At 45.9% G+C, this 27,167-nt stretch overlaps 1 protein-coding gene across 4 annotated transcripts in view; it reads right to left on the bottom strand.

Moving 5' to 3' along the window:
* The window catches only part of SETD2 (SET domain containing 2, histone lysine methyltransferase), a 66,260-nt gene that overhangs the window by 14,787 nt on the left and 24,306 nt on the right, over window positions 1-27,167 (bottom strand). For 3 of the 4 annotated variants that reach the window (XM_030493624.1, XM_030493633.1, XM_030493605.1), the window contains 11 exons: window positions 25,624-25,755; window positions 24,101-24,229; window positions 20,750-20,873; window positions 19,547-19,624; window positions 19,224-19,321; window positions 17,356-17,482; window positions 15,679-15,813; window positions 14,909-15,037; window positions 10,498-11,139; window positions 802-850; window positions 70-253 (listed from right to left, as the gene is read on the bottom strand). In XM_030493624.1, coding sequence (XP_030349484.1) covers window positions 70-253; window positions 802-850; window positions 10,498-11,139; window positions 14,909-15,037; window positions 15,679-15,813; window positions 17,356-17,482; window positions 19,224-19,321; window positions 19,547-19,624; window positions 20,750-20,873; window positions 24,101-24,229; window positions 25,624-25,755 — 1,827 coding nt within the window. The remainder of the gene's footprint in view (window positions 1-69; window positions 254-801; window positions 851-10,497; window positions 11,140-14,908; window positions 15,038-15,678; window positions 15,814-17,355; window positions 17,483-19,223; window positions 19,322-19,546; window positions 19,625-20,749; window positions 20,874-24,100; window positions 24,230-25,623; window positions 25,756-27,167) is intronic. The other variant, XM_030493614.1, reaches the window with a different exon arrangement.

Below are 27,167 nucleotides of genomic sequence, written 5' to 3'. Positions count from 1 at the left end.
ACAGATCCAACACTCCCAGTCCAGCAATCAGATCCTCAGCCCTGCCACCACTGCTGCCAGACAACTTGCCTGTCATCCGGCCTCTTTGTTCCTCGCTCATACGCTGAGGATGGAGGGGACATCGAGTCCCTCCGTCTCTTCTTCTCTTTACTCTGGCTCTGCCTCTCGGGATCCCGCTCTCTGCTCAGGATGGGGTTCTTCGGAGTAGGAGTCTGGTCCTTGGGGCCGGCTGTCTCCCTCCCACGGTCAGCTGCTGGGGAACATGGATAAAAGGGAGAGAACTGTTGTAATTCAGAGTATTCCTAGCTCCCTTTTCCTGCAGTTTCAGTGGCCTCTGTTAGTCATAGAACCATAGGATCCTAAGATCTCAGGTCGGAAGGGACTTCAAGGATCATCTGGTCCAACCTTTCTAGATAAAGCATAACCCAGACTAGATGGCTCAGCACCATATCTAGCCCAATCTAATAGTGTCCAATGCTGGGGAATTACCACTTCCCTGGGGAGATTATTCCAGTGGCTGATTCTTCCCATAGTGAAAATTTTTCTTGTGTCCAACAGGAATTCCCCCAACAACAGAGCAGTAGTCAACAGAGTCTTCATTCAAACAAGTTACAGGCTACCCCATATCAGCCTCAGGGCTCCATTTCCCACCACCCACTGCTAAGATTATCTTTCCTATTTAAAGAAGCTGTTTTCAAGGAGTAGCAACACAAACGCAGAACATCTCTTGATATTACAGACTGGGAAAATTAAGTAGTTTCATAAGAGCAGAGCAATACACAGGAAAATGTGAATACATACCACTGCTCTCCTTTTCTGCTTGACTCTTCTTTGGGATCCGGTACACCTCCTGCAAAGCAAACAACAAGCAGGGTCAGCATTACAGCTACTCGCAAGAACCCCAATATTTACAGGGCTGCAAGAATCGTAACACAGCACTAATAATTTAACAATTCAATCATAACTTTAAAACAAACAGTAAAATCGTGTTTCTTGATGCAAAGTTCTGGTTTTAGGTAAATCATTACGGTGCTCTCTATATATTGCCTCTGATCAGCATTCTGCGTTTGATGAACCATAGAATCATAGAATGGAATGGTTTCGGTTGGATTGGAAGCTGTGGCTGCCCCATCCCTGGCAGTGTTCAAGGCCAGGCTGGACAGGGCTTGGAGCAACCTGCTCTAGTGGAAGGTGTCTCTGCCCATGGCAGGGGGTTGGAAACAGATGGGCTTTAAGGTCCTTTCCAACCCAAACCAGTCTGTGATTCTATGACTCTTTTTTTCTATCAAGCCATATCTCCAAGCTGAGCATCAGGCATGGGGACAACTCATGGAAGAAGCATCATGTCCCAGATAACCTGGAACTACCAAAGAAACTCACTTTTCCCATCCATTAAGCAGCCCCCATGTGCCCAGATGCTTTTTATAGCCACCTTTCAGTTAAGAAAAATATACATATTATATATGTATCTAAGAAAAAGATATCAAGCCCCATGTTTTGGCCTAAAAAAAAGTATTTTCCTTTGGTGAAAAAATGGAAGTGTAATAAATCTTGCTGTGGTCTGTTCACAAGACAAAACCACTTCAAAAGTGCTGCTGAAAGTTAAAAATAATTTTGGCCAAGATTCTAATTTTTTACAAGTACTTTTTCCGTGGAGCCTGAATACAACACAGCGAACACCTGCAGTCTGAAGCATCCACAAATACATTATCATGTGTACTGTGGGATACTCCAGTGCCAAGAAGCACGAGGAGTCTGTAAATAGGCCTTCTTTAAATTGTTCTTATTTATTTACATGTTTGAGATAGATCAAAAGAGGCAGGAGCAGGAAAACGGGATCAGGAGAGTCCAGAGCAGAGGTGCAGGACGCAGAGGCATTGCTAGTGCTCTCTTTTCCCTGCACCTTCTCCTTTCTGCACCCCCAGCGTGCTGCCATGCCCACCTAGCTCAACCCAAGCCATGACCCCTACAGCCATGGGGCAGCAGATCCACAGGGACCAGGGCAGGGAGGGGGAGCTGTTGAGACCACAGCCACTGCCTGCATGCTTATGGGCACTGCAGGCTTGAAGCAACGCAGGGCAAGTTTGCCAACTACACCAAGCTGTGTAGTTCGGTTGATACGCTGGAGGGAAGGGATGCCATCCAGAGGGACCTGGACACGCTTGTGAGGTGGGCCAATGCCAACCTCATGAAGTTCAACAAAGCCAAGTGCAAGGTTGGGGCACTGCCACCTGGGTCGGGGCAATCCCAGGCACTGCTACAGGCTGGGCGGAGAAGAGATTCAGAGCAGCCCTGTGGAGAAGAACTTGGGGGTGTTGGTTGATGAGAAACTGAACATGAGCCGGCTTCAGTGTGCGCTTGCAGCCCAGAAAGCCAACCGTATCCTGGGCTGCATCAAAAGAAGCGTGACCAGCAGGTTGAAGGAGGTGATCCTGCCCCTCTACTCTGCTCTTGTGAGACCTCACTTGGAGTATTGTGTACAGTTCTGGTGTCCTCAACACAAAAAGGACATGGAGCTGTTGGAGCGAGTCCAGAGGAGGGCCACGAGGATGATAAGAGGGCTGGAGCACCTCCCGTATGAAGACAGGCTGAGAAAGCTGGGGCTGTTCAGCCTGGAGAAGAGAAGCTGCGTGGAGACCTCACAGCAGCCTTCCACTATCTGAAGGGCGCATACAAGGATGCTGGAGATGGGCTCTTCGCCAGGGACTGCAGTGACAAGACAAGGGGTAATGGGTTTAAACTTAAACAGGGGAACTTCAGGTTAGATATAAGGAAGCAGTTCTTTACTGTGAGGGTGCTGGGGCACTGGAATAAGTTACCCAAAGAAGTGGTAAATGCTCCATCCCTGGCAGTGTTCAAGGCCAGGTTGGACAGAGCCTTGGGTGACAGAGTCTAGTGTGAGGTGTCCCTGCCCAGGGGTTGGAACTAGATGATCTTAAGGTCCTTTCCAACCCAAACTATTCTGATTCTATGACGCACACCCAACACACCTCTGCATCTCCAAGAGCCCCAAACCCAGCCCTTGCTGGGCTACCCTGCAAAACCCTGCCTGGTTTTGATCCCCGTTTGCACTATATCCCACCCACAGCATTGAGGGAATTCCCTGTTAAAACACACTGAGGCTGTTACTCATCACTTGTAGCATTTGTGATCTTCTAATATCTGAATTAGCTGATCCTCCCAAAGCCAAAACCTCAGTAATGCCACCTCCCCAACTCTATGACCATCAGACCCTCCTAACAACGTTAGTTCTTCATATTCCATGTGATGCCACATTCACTGATTGCACCTCATGGGAAAAACACTGGAGACCTTCCCTAAAGCACTAAAATATCCTTTAATTTAGGCCATGGATGAGGCAGAGAGGAGAAAAAGATGCTTCTAGTTGGGTATTTAAAGCTTCCCCCCAGTCAGACGTATGAAGCTTTACCTCGACTCTCGACCTTACATATTGTTTATCTTCTAAGTAAAATCCCCCTTGATTTTTTAGAGCTAATTGGAAATTAAACTATTGATTTATTAAATTAATTGACTGGTGTCTCTGCTGGGCTGCCCAGTTGCACCCGACTGCACCCCTCATTAGCAATGTGTCCACCTCCAGCACAGGGTTTAACAAGAGAATCCCTCTCTTAATGTGTTAGGAAAAAATGCAAACCCTGTGGGCTAAGAAACTATGTTTTCCTTTGGTGAAATAAATGAAAGTATAAGACACCCCGTTGTGGTCTTTGTTCACAAGACAAAACCACTTCAAAAGTGCTGCTGATGGTTATAAAAAAAAAAAAAAGTTAGTTTAGCCAAGATTTTTATTTTTTTAAATACTCATTTTGCTTTTTCATGGAGTATGAACACAACACAGCAAACACGTGCAGTCTGAAGCAGCTGCAGATACATATGCTGCGATGAGAGTCTGTAAACATGCCCTTTTTAAATTGTTACTTATTTATTTACATGTTTGCTATGGATCAAAAGACCCCAAATCTAGTGTGTTTTTAACTAAACGCAAAGAAAGAAGGCAGCAGCTCACTGTTTGGGGTGGGGAAGGATGCACAAAGACCCAGATGGGATAATAAAGCCAATATAATGCTATTTACTCGCTGTCTGTAGCAGGGATGGTTTTGCCTCTTACTGCCTTTTGTGGGAAGGAGCAGACCACGAGGGCAGCTTCTGCAGACCCAAAAGCACCCATGAACAACAGGTTTTCTGTATTTATTTTTTTTCCTCTCTTTCTCATCACCTCCAAAAAGTTCATTCTCAGACACACCACAGAGCAGCATGCTCAAAAAAACACCCCACATCTGGCCCAAGGGCTGGTCCCATCAGCAGGGAAGATGGTGTGATGAGGAGCCACCACGCCGTAACATGGACAGTGGGATCAAGTGCACTCTCACAAAGTTTGCAGATGACACCAAGCCGTGTGGTGCAGTCCACATGCTGGAAGGAAGGGATGTCATCCAGAGGAACCTGAACAGACTGGAGAGGTGGGGCAGTGCAAAGTGGAAGGTGTCCCTGCCTGGGTTGGAGCTGGACAAGCTTTTAAAGTCCTTTCCAACCCAAACCATTCTATGATGCTAAGATTCTATGATGGATGAACCAGCCAGGACAGCTAAAGGACAAGGCAGCAGGCAAGTGGAAGGAAAAGCTAAGCTGGAGTAGCTTCCTCAGCTCCTAAGAGGTTTGTCCCACTAAATAGGAGGATGTGCAATGGTAAACTAGTGGAAAACAGGGTCAGTGGGAATAGAATGAGGACGGGGCCACTTTAAGTAAGTGGATTTGGTAAACACAGCATTGTCCACTCCAGCCATGTGTTGCTTTGGCTTTACAAGAAGATTCAAAGCACAGCTGCTGAAGCTAAGAAATACAGTGATTTCAACAGAGATAATTAAGTCTAACCTTTGAGGTCGATGATGGCTGAACATTGCAAGGGGCAAGAAAGCATGTGCCCTCCCTAGGTAGTAGAAAGCATCTTCCTCTGAAAGATGCAGCTGTGACAACAGTGACAGGAGGCACTGAGGGAGAAAATGGGAAAACTCATGGCAGGATCCATCCCATCAAACCGTACTGCCCTAACAAGGGTCCAGCAGGCTCAAAATATAAGGCAATTATGAAGCAGGGAGCAAGCGACATCTTGCTGGAGAGCAGCTGGAGAGAGATCTACCCAAGGGGCTGCAGAGCCTCCAGCATCAGTCTAGTGAAGATGGGAGGCAGCAGAGTCTTTGAAGCAGGAACAAACGGAGGAATATGTCAAAATTGCTCCATGAAAACCAGATGGTGGTCAAACCAGACGCAAGCCAGGGGGAACTCCGAAGAAAAGCCTATTTTATTTTTGGAAACGGAAGCTGCTGGCTTTGAGCGTGCATAACTGCTAAATCAATGCAACCGCCGCTAACAGAGTCCAAATGGCTCTCTCTACCTTCCCGAACAGTTTTTAATGAGTTGCACAGAAAATTAAATACAGAAAGAAAAGCAGTGTCTGTTACAAACAAAAAGAAAAGAACTAAAAACTAAAAAAACCCCAGGATTTAGGCTGTCCAGCTGCGGACACAAAACCATCCGTGGCTTGGAAGAAGCAAAAGAGCTGCAGAACAGTCTCAAGACTCAAAGCGGTAGGAAAGGAAGACTGTGCCTAACAAAATGTTCTCCAGATGTCGCCCCTTAGCTGCTTACTATTTCAGATTTAATGGGACTAAACTGGAAAAGACGAATGGACACCAATGATGGGCACAGGGAAACAACGACGCAACTGGATGGAGGCTGTGTTTGTGCCAACAAAGCACAGCTGGCAAAGGGGTGACTGCTCTTCTACACCAACCCAGCTGCACATCCGTGCTTCAAAACCTCTGCCACTCAACCAGGGAGCAGGTATGCCTCTCCTGAGGCCAAGGGGATTATTCTGGAAAGCCACCTGCAGCCCAGCAAAGCTCGCCACATTTGCCAGGGCTTACACGCTCAAAGCCAAGATGACCTGCAGACCATGTTGTCTCACCTAACTCTGCTCTGTAGTTTTCTGAGCTTAAGTCATTGATTTGTTGAAGAAACGCCACGCAACTGAATCTGTCCTCTACCAGGCTGGATATCCAACGCTCCACCAGCCAGAGCTGGACCTTCTCTTTCTTCCTTCCCTCTCTCCTTCCCTCTGCAGCTCCCCATAACTTCTGCATGAGCATGAAGCTCCAGTATGATGCCAAGGGATGGAGGAGAGCAAGAGAAAGGACTAATGCCATGAAGTCCCTGCCTGAAGGCCAAAAACACCCACCACAAACAACAGCCTGGCTGCTCACCAGCGCCTATTGTTTTCGCAAATCATTTCTTGCTGTAAGTTAGAACAAATTATAAGCCTTCTAATTAAAGCACATGATATGTGTGCTGGAGAAGGAGCCAGTCACTCCAGGATGGCTTGTCTAGGAAAAGAGACAGGCAAGAGCAGCTTCACAGGGCTGTCCTATCAAGATGTGTCAGACGTGATTTGGAAAGACTAGCTCAGAGGAAGACAAAGACTCAGTTTGCCTGGGTCACCCAAGCTCCGCTATCCCTGTTCAAGCTGATAATTAAGCTCACAGATTGGGTGTTTTCATCGCAAAAGAGAAAGTCCACCTTGGCCAAAGTTGGGGTAACACCTCAGCCTTGAACTCCCAAGTCACTGCTAAATACTTGTGAGGCTACAAGTGTCCAACCAAAACCTTTTAACCCCGAAACACTTGTCTCTTTCAAAAGGTTTTTCTTAAAAAAAAAAAAAAAAAAAAGATCTCCAAATCACAAGGGCAAGGTCTGGGGATCCTCAGATCTACAACTCCTATCTGCTCCCTCCTCTGCCCACCTTCTGCCCTCCAGGGCTGGAGGAAGATGCCAAAAGCTCAGTCCCACCGGCAGCAGAGCAGCACCCAAACCACGCTAGCACTTTGGGACATCTGCAGCAGCCAGCACTGCCATGCCAGTTGTGTTTACACAGCACTAGTCAGTTGGCAGAGCACATAGGTTCACCATCGGACGTATTTCAGATGGGCAATGGGTCATCACAAGAAGTCTACAGCTTGGGTAGCGGAGCTGCAGGACCCCAAGGCCCTGCTTCGGTGTAAATGGTGAGGCCAGACCACCCTGAAACGCCAATGCTATTAAAGCACATGCTACACCTGAAGCTCTCCTGTCCCTTAGCCTCAGCTACTGAAACATAAGTCATCGAAAGGATGTTGAGAAAAGCTTGCTATGCTTGGTGGTGCTGACCCTAACACTTGTTCCTGTGATGCCGAGAGGGTAGAGCACCATGTCTGTTGCCTCCTGTGTTGCACCATGCGTTGCCTCTGTCACGGTTGTGGCTGTACAGATCAGTCCACGGAGCCTTACCTGAGTGCAATCCTCTGGCTGGAGTGAGCTAAGGCGCGTGGAAGAACCACATTGAACCACCACCTGTGTACACCAACCAGCCCTTGCCACTCAGAGTGAGTTTTCAGCATGGGAGAAGATATGCACTGCTTCCTTGGAGGGCAGGAACAGCGTGCACAAGCCCAGGCTGAAAACTTACCCCACTGGGAGTGTGTGTGTTGTGATGAGTATGTAGCAGTGGCCAACACTCCTCATGGGTAAGGAGTCGGAGTGTATGAGCCCTGTAAGCTGAGGACTTACAAGTCCTGTGTATAGAGGTATAGAAAAAGATAGCTCACTTAATCCTTTCATGCCAGGAGTTGGGATTTTCCCGGAGCGACGTCCATTGCCGGCAATGGACGCACCAAAATAACGTCGGCATCAATGAGTTAACCACCTCTGTCCTCTTTTCACCTATTATATTGCTCATGCATCATCCAGCTTCCCAACCATCTTCCCGTTTCTTCACCGTATGCACGCTATGTCCTCTCCCTTCTTCAGCACGGAGTTGAAAATGGAGTTGAGAAAAGGAGACACATGGTCAGCTCCTTGCTGCCCTGAGAAGCTAGATGGAAATGGTTGAAATTACAAGGGGGTCATCAGCAGGACTGGAGAGGACATAGCTTAAGTTACGAGGTTTCAGACCCTCCCACCCCCCCATCCAATGCCAGTTATTTTAGATGTTCCACCACTCAAAACAAAACCAGCTTTTAAAAAGCTTGGACGTGCTGGAAAAAGCCCCTGGCTTTCGTGCTGCTGGGGTGACTGAGTTTTCCAAGGTGACTATCCATTCCCCTTCCATCTAAAGCAATGCCCTGCCAGCTTAGTCTTTTCTTTAGACATCAGCCACCTCCTTGCTGGGCTATGGTGGCAGCTGGCATCTTAACAGGTGAGAATCGGACAGAAGCAGTTAACTCTTAGTGCCATGATAACGTCCAGGACAGAATAAATCCCCAGGTCACAGTTTCCCCAAAAATGCTTTGCATGAGAGAAATGAGTTTCCACAGACCCATGGCATGATTCTGCTTTTGGGGCTGGATTTCCTGGGATTACTACAAAGCTAAAGCTTGTGAGATACAACCCCACTCTTATGACCAGACACACGTGCTGCATCAGGCTATTAGTATCCTTTGTAAAGACCTAAAGTTAATTAGTAAGTACACAGAGATGTGAATCCACACCTTAAATAGCAACACTGGCAAGTTGTGACTCCACAACCTGACCAAACTCTAGATAGCCAAGGCTGAGCTCCTCCAAGCTCAAAAGAAAACACAAGCCTTGGTGATAAAACCACATCATCAAACCACAGATCAAATTTGGTCTCAGACCATCATTTTGGAGGAGTCACTTGTTTGGTGAAACTTTACATTTTTCATTACTGTTTTTCAAAATTTCAGGTGCTGTTTCAAGTCTAACCACCACAGCACGTCATTCCGGAAGTGAACCAAAATAAAACTGAGGTTGGGTAGTCCAAAGCAAGCCTATCTGCAAAGCAGCATAGGACTAAGACTTGCCTTAGCTTTTAGTTTCAACAATCCCAGGTACTAGCAACAGATGAGAAGGACTCTGTTTCCATTTAACCAGAAATTCAACCTGACAGTGTCACTTCAGTAAAGAAAATCGTGAGGCCCGCACAGATTTTAAGAGTCTGCAAATTAAAATCTGGTCAACAATCAGCAAATGTCTGATTCTTCTGAAAAATTCAGAGATGAAGCTAAGATTTCTCTTAAGCTTTATGTAACTCTCTAGCTACATTTTCTAAATGCTAATGTTTGTAGCAATGGCTGCTGAACAGTACAAAGCTTGCTGTGGTCTCCTCCATCTACGCATGACATCGCAGTATGCGTAACACCCATCATTTTTATTAGCCTCCTCTAAATCATTACTCATTATGAAATCCAATGGGTAAATCAACTCTTTAGCTACATGCTGTATCATAAAACATAAATTTGTTTAAAGACCACTTCCAGTAGTTAAAATTGGGCAGACGCTTGATTAAGAAAAGGGCAGAAGATCCTCCACGACCTTTTCCAGCAAGCCCACACCATGCCAGAAACACGGCAGTGCCTTTTATTCCTTTGCTGGATCCTCAGCAAATGAGGATTACAAGTAAGTGTAAGTTTTTGCACTTATTAAAGTGTAAAAGCAACTTAAAGGCTCCCACCCCTGTTGCTCTCCAATATAAAGAATATAATCCTACAAAAGCAGTAGATGGGCAAGGGGCTTCCAAAGACATAAAGACACCCCAGGACATGCCTGAACCGTTGAGTGTTGAGTCACTGGAATGTCATCCTATGGCCCACCAAAAAAGCTGAAGATTGAGCAGCCAAGTTGGCCACCTATGCTGCATGGGGCCAGGGGTCTGATTCTGGAGGAGAGATAGCAGCTTGCAGCCACCAAGCCCTTCTCTTACAGAGGTTGTCTGCTTGAGGAAGACCTTGATGGGATCGAAACCATAAGCATTTGCATACTCTAGCAGTCTTTAAAGGCTCAAATAACACCCACAAATCTGAGTATTTACCTGGTCTAAAGACCAATTGCAAACAACATGAGGTTAACCCACACGACTACTATTAAGAGAACGCGATATGGCCAACAGACTAGGATCTGGAGGCTCTATATGTTGCAGATGAACAGCAGATGTTAACAGGACAGGAAATGCTGATGATGTTGTGGTAACTGAAGTAAGGAGTAGATAGTCTATCAATTTGTTTCAACATTGACAGATACTGGGCCACTTCAACCAAAAATGCTTGTGGCACTGTTGCTAGCCTATTTCTCTGATCAGTTAGGAAGGGAATCTCAATCCCTTAGGGCTGCCCTTCCCCTGAACAGCCTATAAAATAACTGGATGACTAAGATGTCTTTGTGGTGTGCCCAAACTGAATTATCTGCTGTTTTCAGTTTGCAATGCACCGATGCCTGGAAGTCTACTCAGTGTCACGTACGGGGCAGTCTGCAACAAAAGGAGATATATAGAAAGCACCTAGAGAAGCCCTTTTGTGTAGAAAAGGCAATCTGAGTTATCAAACATTTACCAACACGACAACAACTCAACCCCGTTTATACTGAACCACAAACAACTCTGCATTTTCCTTAGCAAGAGCGGAGGTGGTGTAGCTGCAGGTAGCTGCCTCTTACCTTGAGCTCCTTCCAGCTGTCAAGCAGCCTGGTAGCCAAATCGCTCACATCCACAATTTTGTCTGTCTGTTCTTGGCTCCTCTCACTCTCAACATCAGATACACCTTCCTCTTCATCTTGAGATGGCGTTTCCATTGTCATGGGCTCTTCCAGCTTTGCACCATTGCTCTCTTTGATCTCTGCTTCAGGCTCAGCCTCCAGCTCTACAGCTTGGGGTTTGCTGCTCTCCACCGGCACTTCAATGACAGCTTTGATGTCCTGCTGCTGCTGCTGCTCCTCTGACACCTCCATCGGGGCACTCTCCAGCTGGTCCAGGTCTTCTTTTCCCTCCTTCCCTTCCAGCTCACTGGTTGTATCTGAAATGGCACTGTCCATGCTGTTTTCACTTATAATTTTCAGCCTCCGAAATACCAGCTTCTTGGGGGTGTCTGTGTCGCCTTCCCCACCCTGCTTGGTGGAAATATCTGGCGTGTTGAGAGGTGTGTGAGCTCGCGAAGTGTTCTCACTCGAGTAGCCATCCCCTTCACTGAGCTGTGGGACAGCAGTCTTGGTCTGAGCCCAGCGCTGAATAATAGGAAGCACTTTGCTCTCCTCCAGCATGTTCTTGGTAGGTATAGGCAGGAGCTCTAGTGTCTTCATAATCTAATTGCAAAGACAAAAACAACATGGTTAGAGCCATCAGAATTTAAAGCCGTCTCCAACCTGGAACAATTTCTTTTTCTCAACAAAAAGGTAACTGGAATATAAAAATGATGGTGAGAGGTCATGGGTCAGGGATAACGATGTCCCTTCTCAAGGCCAAACTGCAGTGGTGAACTGCTGCTGAGAGCAAATAAACCGTAAGCGTGTGGAAAAGAGTGAGCACAAGCATTTAGCAATTCAACTAATTTAGCAATTAGTTGCAATTAAACCAATGTCAAAGAGCTCAAGCACTTACCAGTGGCCATACACATTCCTAGGACAATCAATACAACAACACAGATGTGCTACATGAAAGAAAACCTGATCAGAACCATCAAGATGCATCAGCACTCAAAACAGAAGAGTCTGACCGAAAAAGGTCTGCAAACTAATACCAGAAAAGTTTTTCCTCACTTGACAGAGGTGTCATGTGCTGCAGCAGAAGCTGGAGCGTTACTGGTATCAGTGGAGAGGAGACAGTCTGCTGCTCGTGGAGCTAGACGTCAAAAACAAAGAGATACGGGCAACTGGGGAGCTCCAAACCGCAAGACAACACGAGCATCTCTGATACTGATGGCACTTCTAGATGACTTCATTTCACCAAAAAAAAAAAAAGGGCTGCCGCTAGCACCTGCACTTCCAGAACCACAATACACTTCCAGCACCCAACAAGGCAGCCCCAGGAATGGGTATCCTCCTTCAGACACTGGGAAACACCAAGTTATCAAGAAGATCATAGAATCACAGAATGGTTTGGATTGGAAGGGAACCAACATCCAGTTCCAACCCTCTGCCACGGGCAGGGACACCTTCCACTAGACCAGGTTGCTCCAACCAGGCCTTGAACAATGCCAGGGATGGGGCAGCCACAGCTTCTCGGGGCAACCTGTGCCAGGGCCTCACCACCCTCACAGGGAAGAACTTCCTAATACCTAATCTAAATATCCCATCTTTCGGTTTATAAAGCCATTCCTCCTTGCCCTGTCCCTACCTGTCCTTATCAAAAGCCTCTCTCCAGCTTTTTTGTCAGCCGCTGTGGTTACTGGAAGCTGCTCTAAGGTCTCCCTGAAGCCTTCTCTTCTCCAGGCTGAACAAGCCCAGCTCTCTCAGCCTGTCTCTATAGCAGAGGTGCTCCAGCCCTCATGGCCTCCTCTGTATTTTTGCGAAACTGCTTTACAAAACCTGTCAGTGGGAATGGGGATTGCGGCCACAGAAACTAGCACCAGATGTTAAACAAGCACAGGCCCTCCAGGATCCAGCAAGTGACTTCAGCAATTTCTCTCCCAAAACCATACTGCAAATCCCTGTTTCTGAAGCAGGAAATAGGCTGTCTTTCTACAGGACTTTTCAACTTGTTCGCTTTCAAAACCAGCCCTCCAGGAGCAAAGAACAGAAGATGGCCAAAAGAGAGTTTCTTTTAAAACAATGACAGCTTTTTTAAAAAGGGGGTAAAGAAGCGAAGTGGCTCTGGTCCCTGTCACAAGTCTCATTTGCAACTCAGTACAGGATTACCTGCATTTTAAAAGAATATATCCAATCCACAAAACCCCAAAGCCAGTATTGTGATCGGACAAATCAAGAGAAGAAATGAAGCCACCACTACCACAGTGACTCAGTTCCCCTCCTGAAGCTTGAAGGAGCAGCTCTAGGTTTGAGAACAATGAAGTTAAAGTGCGTGAATCTATTCCAAGGGCAAAATGGAGTCTAACCTTAACCCGACCATGGATTTCTCCAAAGCTAGAGGTCAAAGACGAGTTGGAGGGGAGCTACCATGCAGCTCTGCAATGCTGTGGCACCTGTATGTCAGGGAGCAAGGAGGATAGGCACTGTATGTACAACAATCTACACTTGAGACTCCCTTGGAGCAACAGCTCCAACATGTATAAAGTGGGATGGATCCTATCTACCCCAAAGAAGAAAACACTGCAGTCCCAAAGGGGAATAGCTCAGCTCCATCCTAAAAGCAGTTACTGCAACAGATTAAGTCAGTCACTGTAGATTTGGTCTCAAAATATCTTTCTGCAGACTCAGGAGCAGTGCCTCTCCATACAGCAAGACGGGGGTGATGCACTGCGGCAAGAGGAACGTTCACTCAGTGGCTGTCAAGCACTTCTGCTTTGGCTAGAAGTATTGAAAAGCCACACTGCATCAGCAGGAGAGAAAACTGGAGGCGCCTGCCAAATCCACGCCTTGCACACAACATGCATGGCCCATTGGCAACAACATGCTCTTCACAGCACCATGGAGATGAAGTACAGGTAGGTCTACTCAAACCCTGTAAGTCAACAAGCTCTAACTTACCACCAGAGATCCCGAACCGCACGGCACTTAAGTTTTCCAGGTGTTACGGCCAAAACTTTGCCTAAGTAAGGACAGATAAAGACTAGGTGGTGGAACTGGTGGCCTTCCCACACGACCCACTGCAGAGTGAACAGATCTGCTATCCGTCTAACCACCAGCACCGCGAAGAGAAGCACAGAAGCTGTCTTGCTAGGCCTGATAGTGAGCTGGGCTCCAAAAACCTTCAGGTATCTTCATCCTACTCCAAGAGATGAAGGCTCAGAAAAGTACATATAGGCAGCTCTTCATCTTGTGATATCAACAGCGCCTGTTTTGCAGAGGGATCACCTGAACCAAAGATGCTCCAAGGGCTCGAGCACCTCTCCTATGAAGACAGGGTGAGAGAGCTGGGCTTGTTCAGCCTGGAGAAGAGAAAGCTCCAGGGACACCTCAGAGCAGCTTCCAGTGCCTAAAGCGGCTGATAAGAAAGCTGGAGATGGGCTTTTGACAAGGGCAGGTAGGGACAGGACAAGGGGAATGGCTTTAAACTGACAGAGGGGAGATTTAGATGAGATCTGAGGAAGAAGTTCTTCCCTGTGAGGGTGGTGAGGCCCTGGCACAGGTTGCCCAGAGAAGCTGTGGCTGCCCCATCCCTGGCAGTGTTCAAGGCCAGGTTGGACGGGGCTTGGAGCAACCTGCTCTAGTGGAAGATGTCCCTGCCTTGGGGATTGTAAATGGATGATCTTTAAAGTCTCTTCCAACCCAAACCATTCTAGGATCATTCTGTGATTAAACCAGACTGTTAGAGAGAAGAAAGGCATGAGTAAGACCTGACTCATTCAGAAATGCAAAGTACCACCATGGCAAAAAAACCCATGCTGACCTAAGGAAGCAGGGTTCAGAAGGATTGTCACTGCTTCTGAAAAACAAAGGAGAAGTCAGCAGGAGAAGAACCCTGAGCTCTACAGCTCACACTGCTTCTGCTGTCTTGCTTGGGATGTGGGCCTGTGTGTGCCTCTCCAAACTGCATAGCAACCTTCTTGCAGAAGTGTCTTTATTAAAGGAACTTCCAGATGTGTTTTTGCATGCAACAGCGAAGTGTGTATAGAAAACAGAAATACACAAGCTCCACTTCAGACTGTCAATACCTCAAATTCCCTGTGTGGTTCAGTACAGAATTAAACAGTAATGGCAACGATCTTTATTTAAGTTTGTCTCATGTTGCTAACTCAGAAATCTAAGAAAAACCACAAGAGCAAATTATTTCCATATATAAAAGGATCTCCCTTAAAGCACAAGTCCTAAGGCTGTAGTTCTGAGGATACCAAAGTTTGTTTTCATGCACATGTGGCATATAATACATGTATTTCAAAAATTAATAAAATCATCATGCTTCTGAGTAATTAGCAAAGCTGCTAGGGAAAGCTTCAAATCCAAGGGAATTACTGACCTCCAGCTGCAACTTCAGGTTGTTAGCACTGCTTCCTCTTCCATCACCCAGCTCCGTCATCCAAATCCAGAGGAGAGATAAGCCGTGACACTCCAGGAAGGACTTCAGGCAGGACTGCGAGTGCGTGTTCTGGATGAGCCACAGTAAGAGAGAGCCCGTGGGAATGACCAGAGACTTACAGGCAAAACCCACTTTGATTTCCCCAGGCTAACATGGCTAACTGCTCAACTGGGCTTATGTCAAACTCTTTGCAGAAGCCAGAACTAGGCACCAGCCAAGACCAGCACACACCTAACGTCATTTAAGTGGCCACAACCACTGGGTTGGGAGCAGTAATACAAGCAGCAGAACTGTTACGACCATTGACAGCTTGGAATGGGGAGTAAAACTTAATGATAAGGGATGGCACAGAAACCTGGCTGCAGCTCATCTGCGCTCAGACAGAGGTTAAAACGTGGGTTGATCTTGGAGTGAAGACAGCTATGATTTTAAGCTGACAAACTACTCATTCACTCGCTAAATCCTTACATACAAAGAATTTGTTCTTTTCTAGAAATAGGCATTTTGCATCACCACCCAGGCCAAGTTCCACCAAATATAAAATGAACAAAGGGTGGAGATCACATGTGATCTCTCAAGCAGAACTGCTCGGCTCATGCATGGTCTGCTGGCACCTTTCTCCCACTTCCCTGCTCTTCCTCTACCAAGAGCTCCAAAGACATTGCTTAAAGAGAACATGGATCCCCCCGCTTCAGTTGGGTCCTCCTCACCTGGATGAGTTTGAGGCAGGTGAGCTTCTGCTCCAGCGTTTCGATTCGAACCATCAGCCGGGATAAGCTGAGAACTTGGTTCTTGTCAGAGAGACCCTCTCCATTCTCCATCAGCGCTTCCAGCTCCCCATCCACCTACCATGCCCAAAGAGAAACAACTCTCAGGTCATGCCAGGCTTGTGCCACCCTATGTGATGGCAGAGACAATCTTTGAGAGCCAGAAGAAGCCTCTCCCGAGCAATTTGCCCATATGGAAAAGAAGCCTGGCTTTAATTTGACTCACCAGGGTTGGGTTTTTTCTTTTTATCTGGCCTATTATGGGAGGTTTTTTAGATCTCAAACCCCGTACAAGAGTGCACTGTTGTCCTGGCTGGTACATATGCCACAGGCAGGAATCCCTAAACTCCAACATCCATTTTCCCAAAGGAATGGAATGATTTAGATGTATACTTCTAATGTTGCAGAGAAGAAATTCCAGGGGTGCACACCAAAATACTCCCAGTGGCAAGTTTATTTTTTCACATAGGAAAACAGATGTGCACTACAAGATTATCCTTAATTGCCAATAGATTTACTTCCTTAAATGCCTAATGGGTATTTATGATCTTTACAACCAGAGGCGCATTCCTCTCCACGTGGATACTGAAATATCATCATTCATAATTTACCCTACTGCTCAGTGCCACTAATTAGCATTTTAAGACACCTTATAAAGGACTTATAAATAACTTTTTGGCTTCCAGGTGCTCCAATACAGTAAATAAAAATGAAGCTAGCATTTTTAAAGGCAGCTTCTCCCAAAAGAGCAGGTAACAAATCTTATCTGTAAGAATAGAGTTTTATATCTTCAAGGACAGAACTATTACATATTGTAGGAAGCAAAAAGAGCCTGTGCAGGAAAACCTCCTTTAGATTACATTGCTCAGACTTCTCTTTACAGTTTCCCACATCTACCATGTGAATCCATCCCTGCAATTCAATGTGGTGAGTTGGTTCATAGAACCACTTGAGAAGGATTACATGCATGAAAAGCTGTACGACTAGAAAACCAGTCTGAATTTAAGTTACATATTTCATTCACATCCATCTGCAAACACAGCTATAACTGAAGTCAGCACAAATATGACACATGTTCATACAAGTTCCTCCTGGAAGCTGACTTGCCTCTAAGCCAGAGCAATTAAGAGATTCAAATTTCACATTCCAGCCTGGAGATGGCAAACATCTGCGCCCTCTCAGCTGTCAAATTTCAGGTAACATCCTGAAAAGTGAAGTTGGTATTGCCTGTCTTTCACCAACATTTAAAAATCATGCAACACAAACCGAATTTTTCAATTTCAGGTAGAATTTGGTGTGTGTTTTTTAGTAGCACATAGTACTGATGACCAGATACTGTACCTAGGGACTTGCTGCTAAGTCACCCAGAGAAAGAAATACAGATTTAACTAAAGCTCCAAGAAAACACAAGTATTGAGGGCAGCTGTGAAACAAAATGATATAAATACATCCACAGAAAAGACTGAACCTTGAGGCCACCATGAGTCACCAATCACAGAAGATGACCGTAGAGGTGACCTGAAGACTCACACGGAGAAGATGAAGTGCAGAGTCAGCTCTTGGTTGCTGCTGTTCTTAGAAATAAATAAGAACATGCATAGAAAGGAGACTCAGACTCACCGAGTCCTTCTTGCGGGAGCGCTCCTTTTTCATCTTCCCCCCAGCAGCTCGGATGCTGACCCTGTTCTCTCCTCCCAGGTAACCCCGGCAGTTGGCTGAGCCGCAGAAACATTTCTGAGCCTCTTTGCTATTGGTGGGCATAAGCAACAGAGCAGTTTAATAACACACCAACCCCATCCACAGCAAGTTATTTTCTCTTGCTCTTCAGTGCATCCTCAGAAGAAAGTGACAGGAACTTCTCTGCATGGCAAGACCTTTCTGGCCACTGAAAACTCGAACTAAGTCTTTATTTCTTACATAGCTATGGTGATCCCGTGTTGTCTCAGCTTGAAACCAAAGTCTGTTTCACTTCTAGGCTCTTTATAGGTCAAGAACCACGAATCAGAAACAAAAAACTGGGGCTCTTGGGTCTGCTAACTTCTTACCACACATTGAAATCAATATATTAATTTTCCTAAAGAATATGTAATCAGGATTATATATCCATTAGGAAGAAGGCTTGCAATTTATAGCTCGAAACAGAATAAAGAATGGGCTGAGGATTCGTGGAAGTAGTTAAGATTCAGTAATAAGATTGAGGTGGGTTTTTTTATATGCGTAATCCACTGGAGGAACATGGCTTTGCAGCAGTGGGAACCAGGGAAGAAAACTGCAGGATCTTCTACAAAGCAGAACCTGCGCTCAGGAAGGACAACCAAAAGACCAGAGCTGGAAAATTCCATCGATACAAGACTAGACTCACTGAACTCAAATACACATGGTATCAGAGTGGGCCAATATAGCAAAATAATTCTCCATCAGAGAGGCCCTAACAGGTTTACAATACTAAATCTGGCTTTGAGCAACCTGGTCTAGTGGAAGGTGTCCCTGCCCATGGCAGGGGGTTGGAACTGTTGGAGCTTTAAGGTGTCTTCCAACCCAAACCGTTCTAGGATTCCATGATTATATGATATTCCAACACATCCAGAAATTAAAAGAGGCCTTCCTGCAAGAGCAAGCAGAAAGGCTGTTTGCCTTCCTTCCTGAAAGTTTGCACTAGGGAAAGTCCATGACAGCACTTGACACTTTAGCACAAGTAATTTAAAAATACAATTAAAAATTAGTTTCTGATTCTCCTCCTTACAGAAAGAGCTATATAGTGTTGCTGGAGACAGGATCCAGAAGGAAAAGGAAGAGACACTCCTTAAACAACTGTATGCAATTAAAAAGCCTAGGGACTATAAAATGGATCTACAATTAATCTCACAGTTACAGGTTGCTTCAAGCCTATCAGATGCTGCTTTGTGCTCATGACAATAAAGAGAGTAAAATACTTCACCATACACCTGGACAAGCAGTAATATAAAAATATTCGGCTCAGGTTTAGAGAAGGGAGCCAAAGCCCACGCTGGAGCTTGCACACCTGCACTTCTGGAATCAGGCAGGAAGAGAGGACGTGCTATCTACTGGGGTTTTACAGCTCTGCAAGTATTTGCAAAGTCGTAAAACAGGGGTGGGTGGGGAAGAAGAGGCATTATTTAAGAGCACTGCAAAGTCTGGAGCTTGGGTAATTAATAATTAGACAGGGGAAAGAAACAGTCAAGATAATTATCTGGGAAATTTCCACTGGGGAGAGATGGTAGGAAGCGGATCAAAAAAGCAATAAAGTGACATTGGAAAAGACAAATCAACAGGAAATTCCTCTCCCTATCTTCTGTGTTAGCAATGGAAGAAAATTATGCAGGTAGGTTTTTATACAGCTGAATTCCACTTCATTTCCAACTGCTCTGTTAGACAAGGCTTTGCAATGACTTGTTTTGGAGCAAGACTGCACCAATGCTCACAAATCCCCACTTCCAGCAGCTTAAGCAGAGCGAGATGAAACGTACCCATATCTCTGGAACTGGTAATCAAACGTCAGCTCTGAGCCCGACGGGACTAGTTTGGTGGTGAAAAATCCAACTCTGAGCTGCCCGTTCACGGTCCACTGAGTCAAGGGAAAAACAAGATGACAGCAGTTATTACAAAAGCCAGGCTTGACTCTGGTTTTGCTTTGAATTAACAAGATTAAACCTTCAAACAGCATCACCGATAAATTTAAAGAACAAAAAAGCAACAAAGAGAGATAAAGGAGAAATGCTTTTCACTCTGAGCTTGCTAAGTCACAATGCAGTGGAAGTGAGAAGCCAGCAACTTTGATCCCACAGTTTACCTTTTGTGTCTCGCAGTTTGGTTCACAGCTGTGGTTCATAAAACGAGAGCAGTTTCCTTTCTGGGTAGCATCGATTATCTGAAAAGAAAAGAAGCAACAAATACAGTGAAACAGCCTCCCTCCCTCTGCACCAAGCAGAAACATGAAGCAGTATAGCTACAAACACCACCTGGTTGAAGACAACCCATGTAGAAGTCATCACCCTCTCCTGCTCCAGCTATTGACTTTATTTGGTTTGGAAAATGGGTTTTATAGTGATAGTAAGTGCACCCCCAAAAGAAGAGCACTAAGCAACCGGCACACAGTTCTGAGTTCAAGTTAATATAGAGGTCTTCAGTTGGGTGGGGATCCTCAATTTTTAATCTGTTTCTAAACCTCTGATATGTGGCACAACGACCATGAGGGCTGGGAAAGCTGAACATCTTTGCCATGCACATTAGACTTGAATAAGAAGGTTGTCTCCTGCATCATTGCATCCTCTTTTTTATAACTGGAAACACACCTCTGTGCCCCCTTGTGATCACATAACAATCCCATAGCAGCTACAAAAAATGCTTACTTTGGGGGAAAAAACCACTATTTTTAGCTCATTTACTGTAAAGCTACCCAGACCCAGAAAGTCTTGACAGAAGAAACAAGCAGAACATGATATTAAATTTCTATTTATATGCTTTGTTCTCAGCAAGGGAGGGCCCATTGCCCAAGGTAAGCAAAGCTGCGCTCTCTGCATCGCAGTTCTGCAATCCCATAGAGCTGAAGCAAAGATAAATAATTAAGCATATCTGGTATATAAATATTTCAATGACAGTAATCCTGCACATAGGGACTCCACCAGCTGAAAGTGTCCCAGTTTAATGTAGCTCTGTGAGCAAGGGAAGAAAGGTAACATGGTTTCTTGGTGTGTTTTCTAGACTTGTTTTGTTGGGCATCCAAGAAGGTTGAGTTTGGCTTGAAGCATCTCCCCAGGGTGGGACACAGATGAAGTTTCTCTCCCACAGAGGTTTGCCCACGTGAAAGTGATGGGCCATACCCCATTCTTTCCCTTGGGAGGACAATTTCTCCTCTCCAAGGACTGAGATACAGTTAAACTGCCAGAATTCTGTTAAATTAGGTTGAAACTGAGCAAAGGGTTAAAAAAAAACTTAAGAATGTAAAGCATGACAACACAAAGCCAGCCAATGTTTTCTTTGGCTCACTACTCACCTCATCATTCTTCAGGGCCATGAAATAATAGTGAATGTTCTTGTTCCGGGCATATTCTTTCACGCGAGCCTTGAACTCTTTGTGATCCAGCACTTCTCCACAGTACTCCAAGACAAAAGTGTTGCTGCAAAGCCCAAGGGAAAAAAACCAAACATCACTCCCTTTGCCACAACCAAGAAACACCAAGGAACAGAAAACAGCCACTGTGGAGATGGGCTCTCTGAATACAACTTGCAGCCTGGTCATTCATGTGATGAAGCCACGATTGTTATATGCCTTTATCTCAGGCAATTCTGATTAATTTATTTTTTATGCTATCACAGAGGTAGCTATATCACAGTGAAAAGCCCAGACACAAGAAAACAGCCACCCTTCAAGCAGGGTTTATTCAATAAAAGAACAAGACCTTGTGGGCGCTGTGAAGAGGATAAAGAGTATTAAGAGGAGGTGCAGGCAGGTAGTTTTCCTCAATTGAAATGGAAAACCTGTCTGCAGCTTGCTGGTCTGGAGGGTGAAATGAGGGGTCAATAAAATATCCCTTTTAACCGCAGGAAAAGTGAATTTAAAAGCAGAGATGGAAGAGAAAAAGTAGTTACCCCTATGCTCAGACGCAAACCTCACAGGTTGCATTCTGCAGCATAGTTGGGCTTTAAACCCTCCAGTCTATGAAAGCACACTGTGATACGGCTTCCTTGATATCTGTCCTAAGTCTTCCCTTGCTTAATATCACAATGAACCCTTCAACTCCTTCCTTGTGCTTACCAGGGAGAGCACCAGGAAAGAAAAAGCTCCTGCCCAGCTCCACCTGGACCACACCTTCGGTGTTTTGAGCTCACCCCATTTCCTTCCCATCATTAACCCCTCCAGCAGTACTGTGCTGGCCTTCCAGCCCACGCGAATAAATGATGTCCACCTTCCCCCATTTCTGTGTCCACCAAATGGTGCTGTGGGACCATATTTTCACAAGAGCATGTAGTGACAGGCCAAGGGAGGATGGCTTTAAGCTGACAGAGGGAAGATTTAGATGAGATCTGAGGCAGAAGTTCTTCCCTGTGAGGGTGGTGAGGCCCTGGCACAGGTTGCCCAGAGAAGCTGTGGCTGCCCCATCCCTGGCAGTGTTCAAGGCCAGGTTGGACGGGGCTTGGAGCAACCTGCTCTAGTGGAAGGTGTCCCTGCCCGTGGCAGAGGGGCTGGAAGTGGATCGTCTTAAAGGTGCCTTCCAACCCAAACCATTCTAGGATTCTATGATGTACTTACCCCCTTACCCAAGATGGTCTTCATACAGTTATCTCCCTCCCATCTTTCTCAATGCTCCTGATCCTAGCCCACCTAGCAGATACAGTGCTTGCTATGATAAGCTGTTCACTATCAGGTGCATCTTTACTACAATCTTGTCTTCAAAAGAAATTCCTAAACCTTGAAATAAAACTGGATCTGGTATTTCCACATAGGGCAACAGTCTCCAACCACTACTTCTCTGTGCACGTGTTATTCCATAAACAATGGGACCCTCCTCTTGCAGAGGTTACATCCAGCAGCACGAGGGACTCCCCAGATTATGTGGCAAATCTTGAAAAGGAAGAGCCAGAAAATACCACGAAGCTCACCCTCTTCTTAGACACAGTTGCTGTGCAACAGAACAGTGATGGGGAGCGTCTGCTCATTTTGACAGCCGCTCAACGCTGTCATCTTCTACATAAACATAGTATGAAGGCGCTCTTGGTTAAACATATCATGTTGAGAATGCAGAATTGTTTTCACTGCATTTTAGATAAGTTGGCATACATCTCTAAAGCAATCAAAACTCTTCCACGTATCTTCCTGTGAATTAGTCTCAATATATTCGATATAGCAGTAAAAGAACTCTGCTGTAAGACCTAGAGCCTTCTCAAGTGTCAGAAGCATTGCTGGATTCCTCAGAATTCTTTGTCTTCAACATAAGCCAAGAAAAAATTAATTCAGAGTTTCCACGGAAACTCACTATAATATCCAGAGCTACAGAAAATCTTTGCACAAGTAAGTTCTAGGCGGATTGTCTTGAAGCTCAGTCTCTGGTGGGCTTGAGGCTGAACGGACTCACCATGCCCATCCCACAACCTTCTGAGATGGAAATGAGAGCTTGATGCAACTCTGAGCACACAGCACCACTTCCCTCATGGCAGGACACTCCAGTGAATTCATCTACAAAGTATGCTGTTCATCTGCAGGAGAGCACAACCAACTTCTGCTTACCCAGTGTGGATATAGGAGGACATCCACACCCAGATGACCTGCACACACAAGTGGTGATGGCTGAACCTGGGGGAGAAAAAGCCAGTGGCATCTTGCTAGCCGTAGAGGTGCAGCAGTTCGCTGCAGCCGCTCTCACCTGCAGGCACCTCCCACCTTGCTCCCTTCTCCCAGCAAACCCCATCTTTGTCTGCTGCTCATCCTGCTCCTTCCCCTGCGCCTTGTGCTTCAGGCTCCAACAGCTCTTTGAATGCCTTTGCTCCTCTCACTTCTCTCGCAGCCTCACCTAAAGCTCTTTTTACTACTGGCAGTATGAGAAAACACGAGGTTGGCAACACAGAAGGCAACTCCTTGAGTTACCCTGCCTAGTGAGAAGGTATTCCCATCTCACACCTGCTCCTTGCACACACAGTTGTAGAGTAAAATGTACCCAGCACTACTCTCCTTCCCAGCCACACAAACTTTTCGAGTGCAAGTTTCCAAACAGGACCATAATTCAAAAAATATCAGTGTCTGTCCTGCTGCCAACCTAGGAGGGGACCAACGGGGTGAAGCACCATGCAGCCCTTCCGTTCCAGTCCTACCAGCTTCCTTGTGCCCTGCAGTGTCCATAAAAGCACTGATCCAGGCAAAAATCATCTTGCCTGAGTGAAAGAGAGATGAGTCAAACAGAGAGTTGGATCCGTAAGCATGGCTGAGGCACCTACAAGTACAGCCGTTAACTAACAACAGGCTAATGAGGGAGGAAAGATCCCCATGGGATCTTCGTGTAGTCTGAAAGGGAGGAGAAGGAAGACTTGACAAGAGGGTAATTCTTGCAGAGGTGGGAAGAGAAGAAGAGACACAAACCATTCTGCGATTCTATGAAGCCACAGCAAGACTGTCAGAAACCCTAACGAGAAGAGCAAAACGAGTGCGGGAGATGTAACACGCGATTAGTGGACATGCAGGTGCCAATAACCAAGAGGGACACCTGGCAGAGCACAAGGACAGTACATAAAGCTGGAAGAACCTCAGCAAAGCTACTAATGTCAATGAAACTAAGAAAATGCAAAGAACTTATTTTCCCTTCACGAGGGAGTAAAATAGCATGAGGACGTCATTCAAAGAGCAAAAGCTTACGATGGCAGATCTTTGGCAGCTCTCAGCCCCCAGCCTTTCTTCTCAGTGAGGATCACTTCAACATCTGCATGCTGTTTCTTCTGGAAGCGCCTGTTGGAGCAGTAGTCGCCGTTTGGGCACCTGGAAGAACTAAGGGAAAGAAATGGAACAAATCAATTCCTAGCAGCACAACAACGATAAAAGAAATGGCTCACATGGGAAATAGATAGCAAGTAACCACAATAAATTCAGTGTAAAATTTTCAAATGGGTTTCGCTATAAAAAGCATAACCATCTGACTATCAACATGCAAATGCACATAATTTATTTCTGGAAGGAGGATAAAAACAGTTGGAATGCTAATGTGGCTGTACTTCTGTGTCTCATCATCAAAATGGGATGAACTGGCCTCCTCTCTCCACGTTTTATGGGTTCTTTCCCCAAGATATCCCCTTCTCCTATATCTACTGCCTGGGCAAGAAAATAAAAACCAAATAGATAATGGCAGATAATTCCTCTCCTTCCACCCCAGCTGTGACAATCCTTGTGCCAGGTAGTGAATGCCACTAAGCACCCTGTCCCTTGCCTCCCTCTCACACGGAGGAACAGCTCTTTCTTCTCCTAGACTCTTCCAGGAGAGAAAACGAGACAACAGCCGTAACCTGGTGAGGCTCTGGGGAGAGGAGAGAGATGTGGAAGGAGAAATCAGAATAAATAACAAATTACTGTATCCTGAAATGGCTTTGGTTGGAAAGGACCTTAAAGCTCATCCAGTTCCAACCCCCTGCCACAGGCAGGGACACCTTCCACTAGAGCAGGTTGCTCCAAGCCCCGTCCAACCTGGCCTTGAACACTGCCAGGGATGGGGCAGCCACAGCTTCTCTGGGCAACCTGTGCCAGGGCCTCACCACCCTCACAGGGAAGAACTTCTGCCTCACATCTCATCTAAATCTCCCCTCTGTCAGTTTAAAGCCATTCCCCTTGTCCTGTCCCTACCTGCCCTTGTCAAAAGCCCCTCTCCAGCTTTCTTGTAGTCCCTTTTATGCACTGGAAGCTGCTCTAAGATCTCCCAGGAGCCTTCTCTTCTCCAGGCTGAACAAGCCCAGCTCTCTCAGCCTGTCTCCATAGCAGAGGTGCTCCAGCCCTCGGATCATCTTTGTGGCCTCCTCTGGACTTGCTCCAATAGCTCCACATTCTTCTTCTGTTGGGGGCCTTAGATCTCAAGTAGAGCTATGTTTGCATTCCTGACTCCCTCCAACCATGCTTAGAGGACTAGAGCTAAGGCTGAGGAACAGAAGACTCACAGCATCTGTAGCAGTTTTTAACAGGAGGTTGCTAAGGACTAGCCTCCTGCAGATCATCTGGAATCAGATTTAAATACTGGTGTATAGGCTCTGAAGATCACTCCACACCAGCCAGTGAAAATGAGAGCACACAGCCAGTTCAATGCCACTGCCCAGGGAATTCTCAATGATTTTAGGGACTCCCGAGCCATCTTATGGACAACACTGCCCAACTCTGGCAACTCCTGAAATGCTGCTTACCACTCTATCATGAGCAGGCGATTGAGACAGTCTTCTCCACAAGCAACCTCCCCCTGAGCTCGCTCTTCTTTGGAGAGAGGAGGGCATTCACACAGCATTCGTTTAATATCCCGGTGAGATTTGTTCTTCTTCCTATGGAAGACAAGTCATTGAAATACAGGTTAGACAGCATCTGAGCAGAGAAACTACTCCTCAATCACCATCAGTTGCTATAGGAGGAAATCAATTTATTCTCTAGAAACCGGACATATGGATTGATTACCTTTGGATAACAACAGGAAGATATCAGGTTTTATCGGCACAGAAGTGGTCAATATTCAGACTCTGAATCAAAAACGTATTTTAAAAAGCATTTATTTAAAAAAAACCAAAAAACCAAAAAAAACCCCCAAAAAACCCCAAAACCAGACATTTTAAGGAACAGAATATGTGGCAAAACCTTGAGTGTTAAGACCACAACACATGAAGCCCAAGCGGGACTTAAATTCAAGCGTCGCCTTGTGCTCGTGCTGCGTGAGGGTGCCCTCGCTGCTGGTGAGGGCTTGGTGCCCGATGGTCCAGCAGGAAACACCATTACTCAACCACCCCTGAGGAATCATGAGATGAAAAAGGACCATGAGGTTAAATGAAATGGCAAATTAAATAGGCATAAATCATCCGGAGGCCTTGTCATAGTCTGTGCCAGGAGTAAGAATTGGTTACATGCTCATAAGGAGCTCTCACCTACACGTTAATGCCAGAGCGAGTATTGTTTTGGCAAGGATGAAGGTAGTTGAGCCCTAAAGCAACACACCTACTAATCATCCCTAAAGCTAATAAATAGATGATTTTATTTTCCACGGATCATATCCCATTCAACATTCCCATGCAAAAGGGAAAAGGATAATCTGCAGCTAACAGCTACCCTCCGATATTTCAAATTACAGTCTCTTAGATCTAAAATCACTCATCTGAGATGACGAATAATTACATACAAATAACCAAGGCCTTTGGAAACACACAGAGTTTGTCCAAAACCTTTCCCACACCCAGATTTCCCTGTGTCTTCAGAGCTGGCATCTGGGGATACTGAACAGACAAAATCTGGCGAGCCCAGACATGATACTGCTATACACTGCTCTGGGCTCCAACACAGCTGCACCAAGTTGGTGCTGAACAGTGGGCAATAAAGCAAAAAGCTTGGAAAAGAATTTAACTCTTACAAACTACCAGGGGTACAAAAATAACATGTTTACTTGGTGCAGATGCCAGTAATCCCACGTGTGCAAGTCCTGCCTGATACTCAAATCAACACTAGAGAAAGGGGATGCCACAAGACGACTGAGAAGAGGGTATAAATAAATCATCCTTCCCCCACATCCTCCCATCTTTCGCCTCTTTGCATCACCAGGGCCTGTCTGAGCCCAACTGGGGGTTTCTGCTTAGGAGAAGAGACCCAGGGTGGGTTAAACACTTGCCCAGCGTCATCTCCTCTATGAGCAGCTTTGCCTCACACAGGGAACACGACATGCCTCCCTCTCCCTCCAAATATGGCCCATAAAAAA

Source organism: Strigops habroptila, chromosome 1 (assembly GCF_004027225.2).
Source record: "Strigops habroptila isolate Jane chromosome 1, bStrHab1.2.pri, whole genome shotgun sequence".
NCBI classification, from domain to species: Eukaryota; Metazoa; Chordata; class Aves; order Psittaciformes; family Psittacidae; genus Strigops; species Strigops habroptila.
The sequence above is the reverse complement of the archived record's forward strand: the minus strand, read 5'-3'. Positions and strand labels throughout refer to the sequence as shown.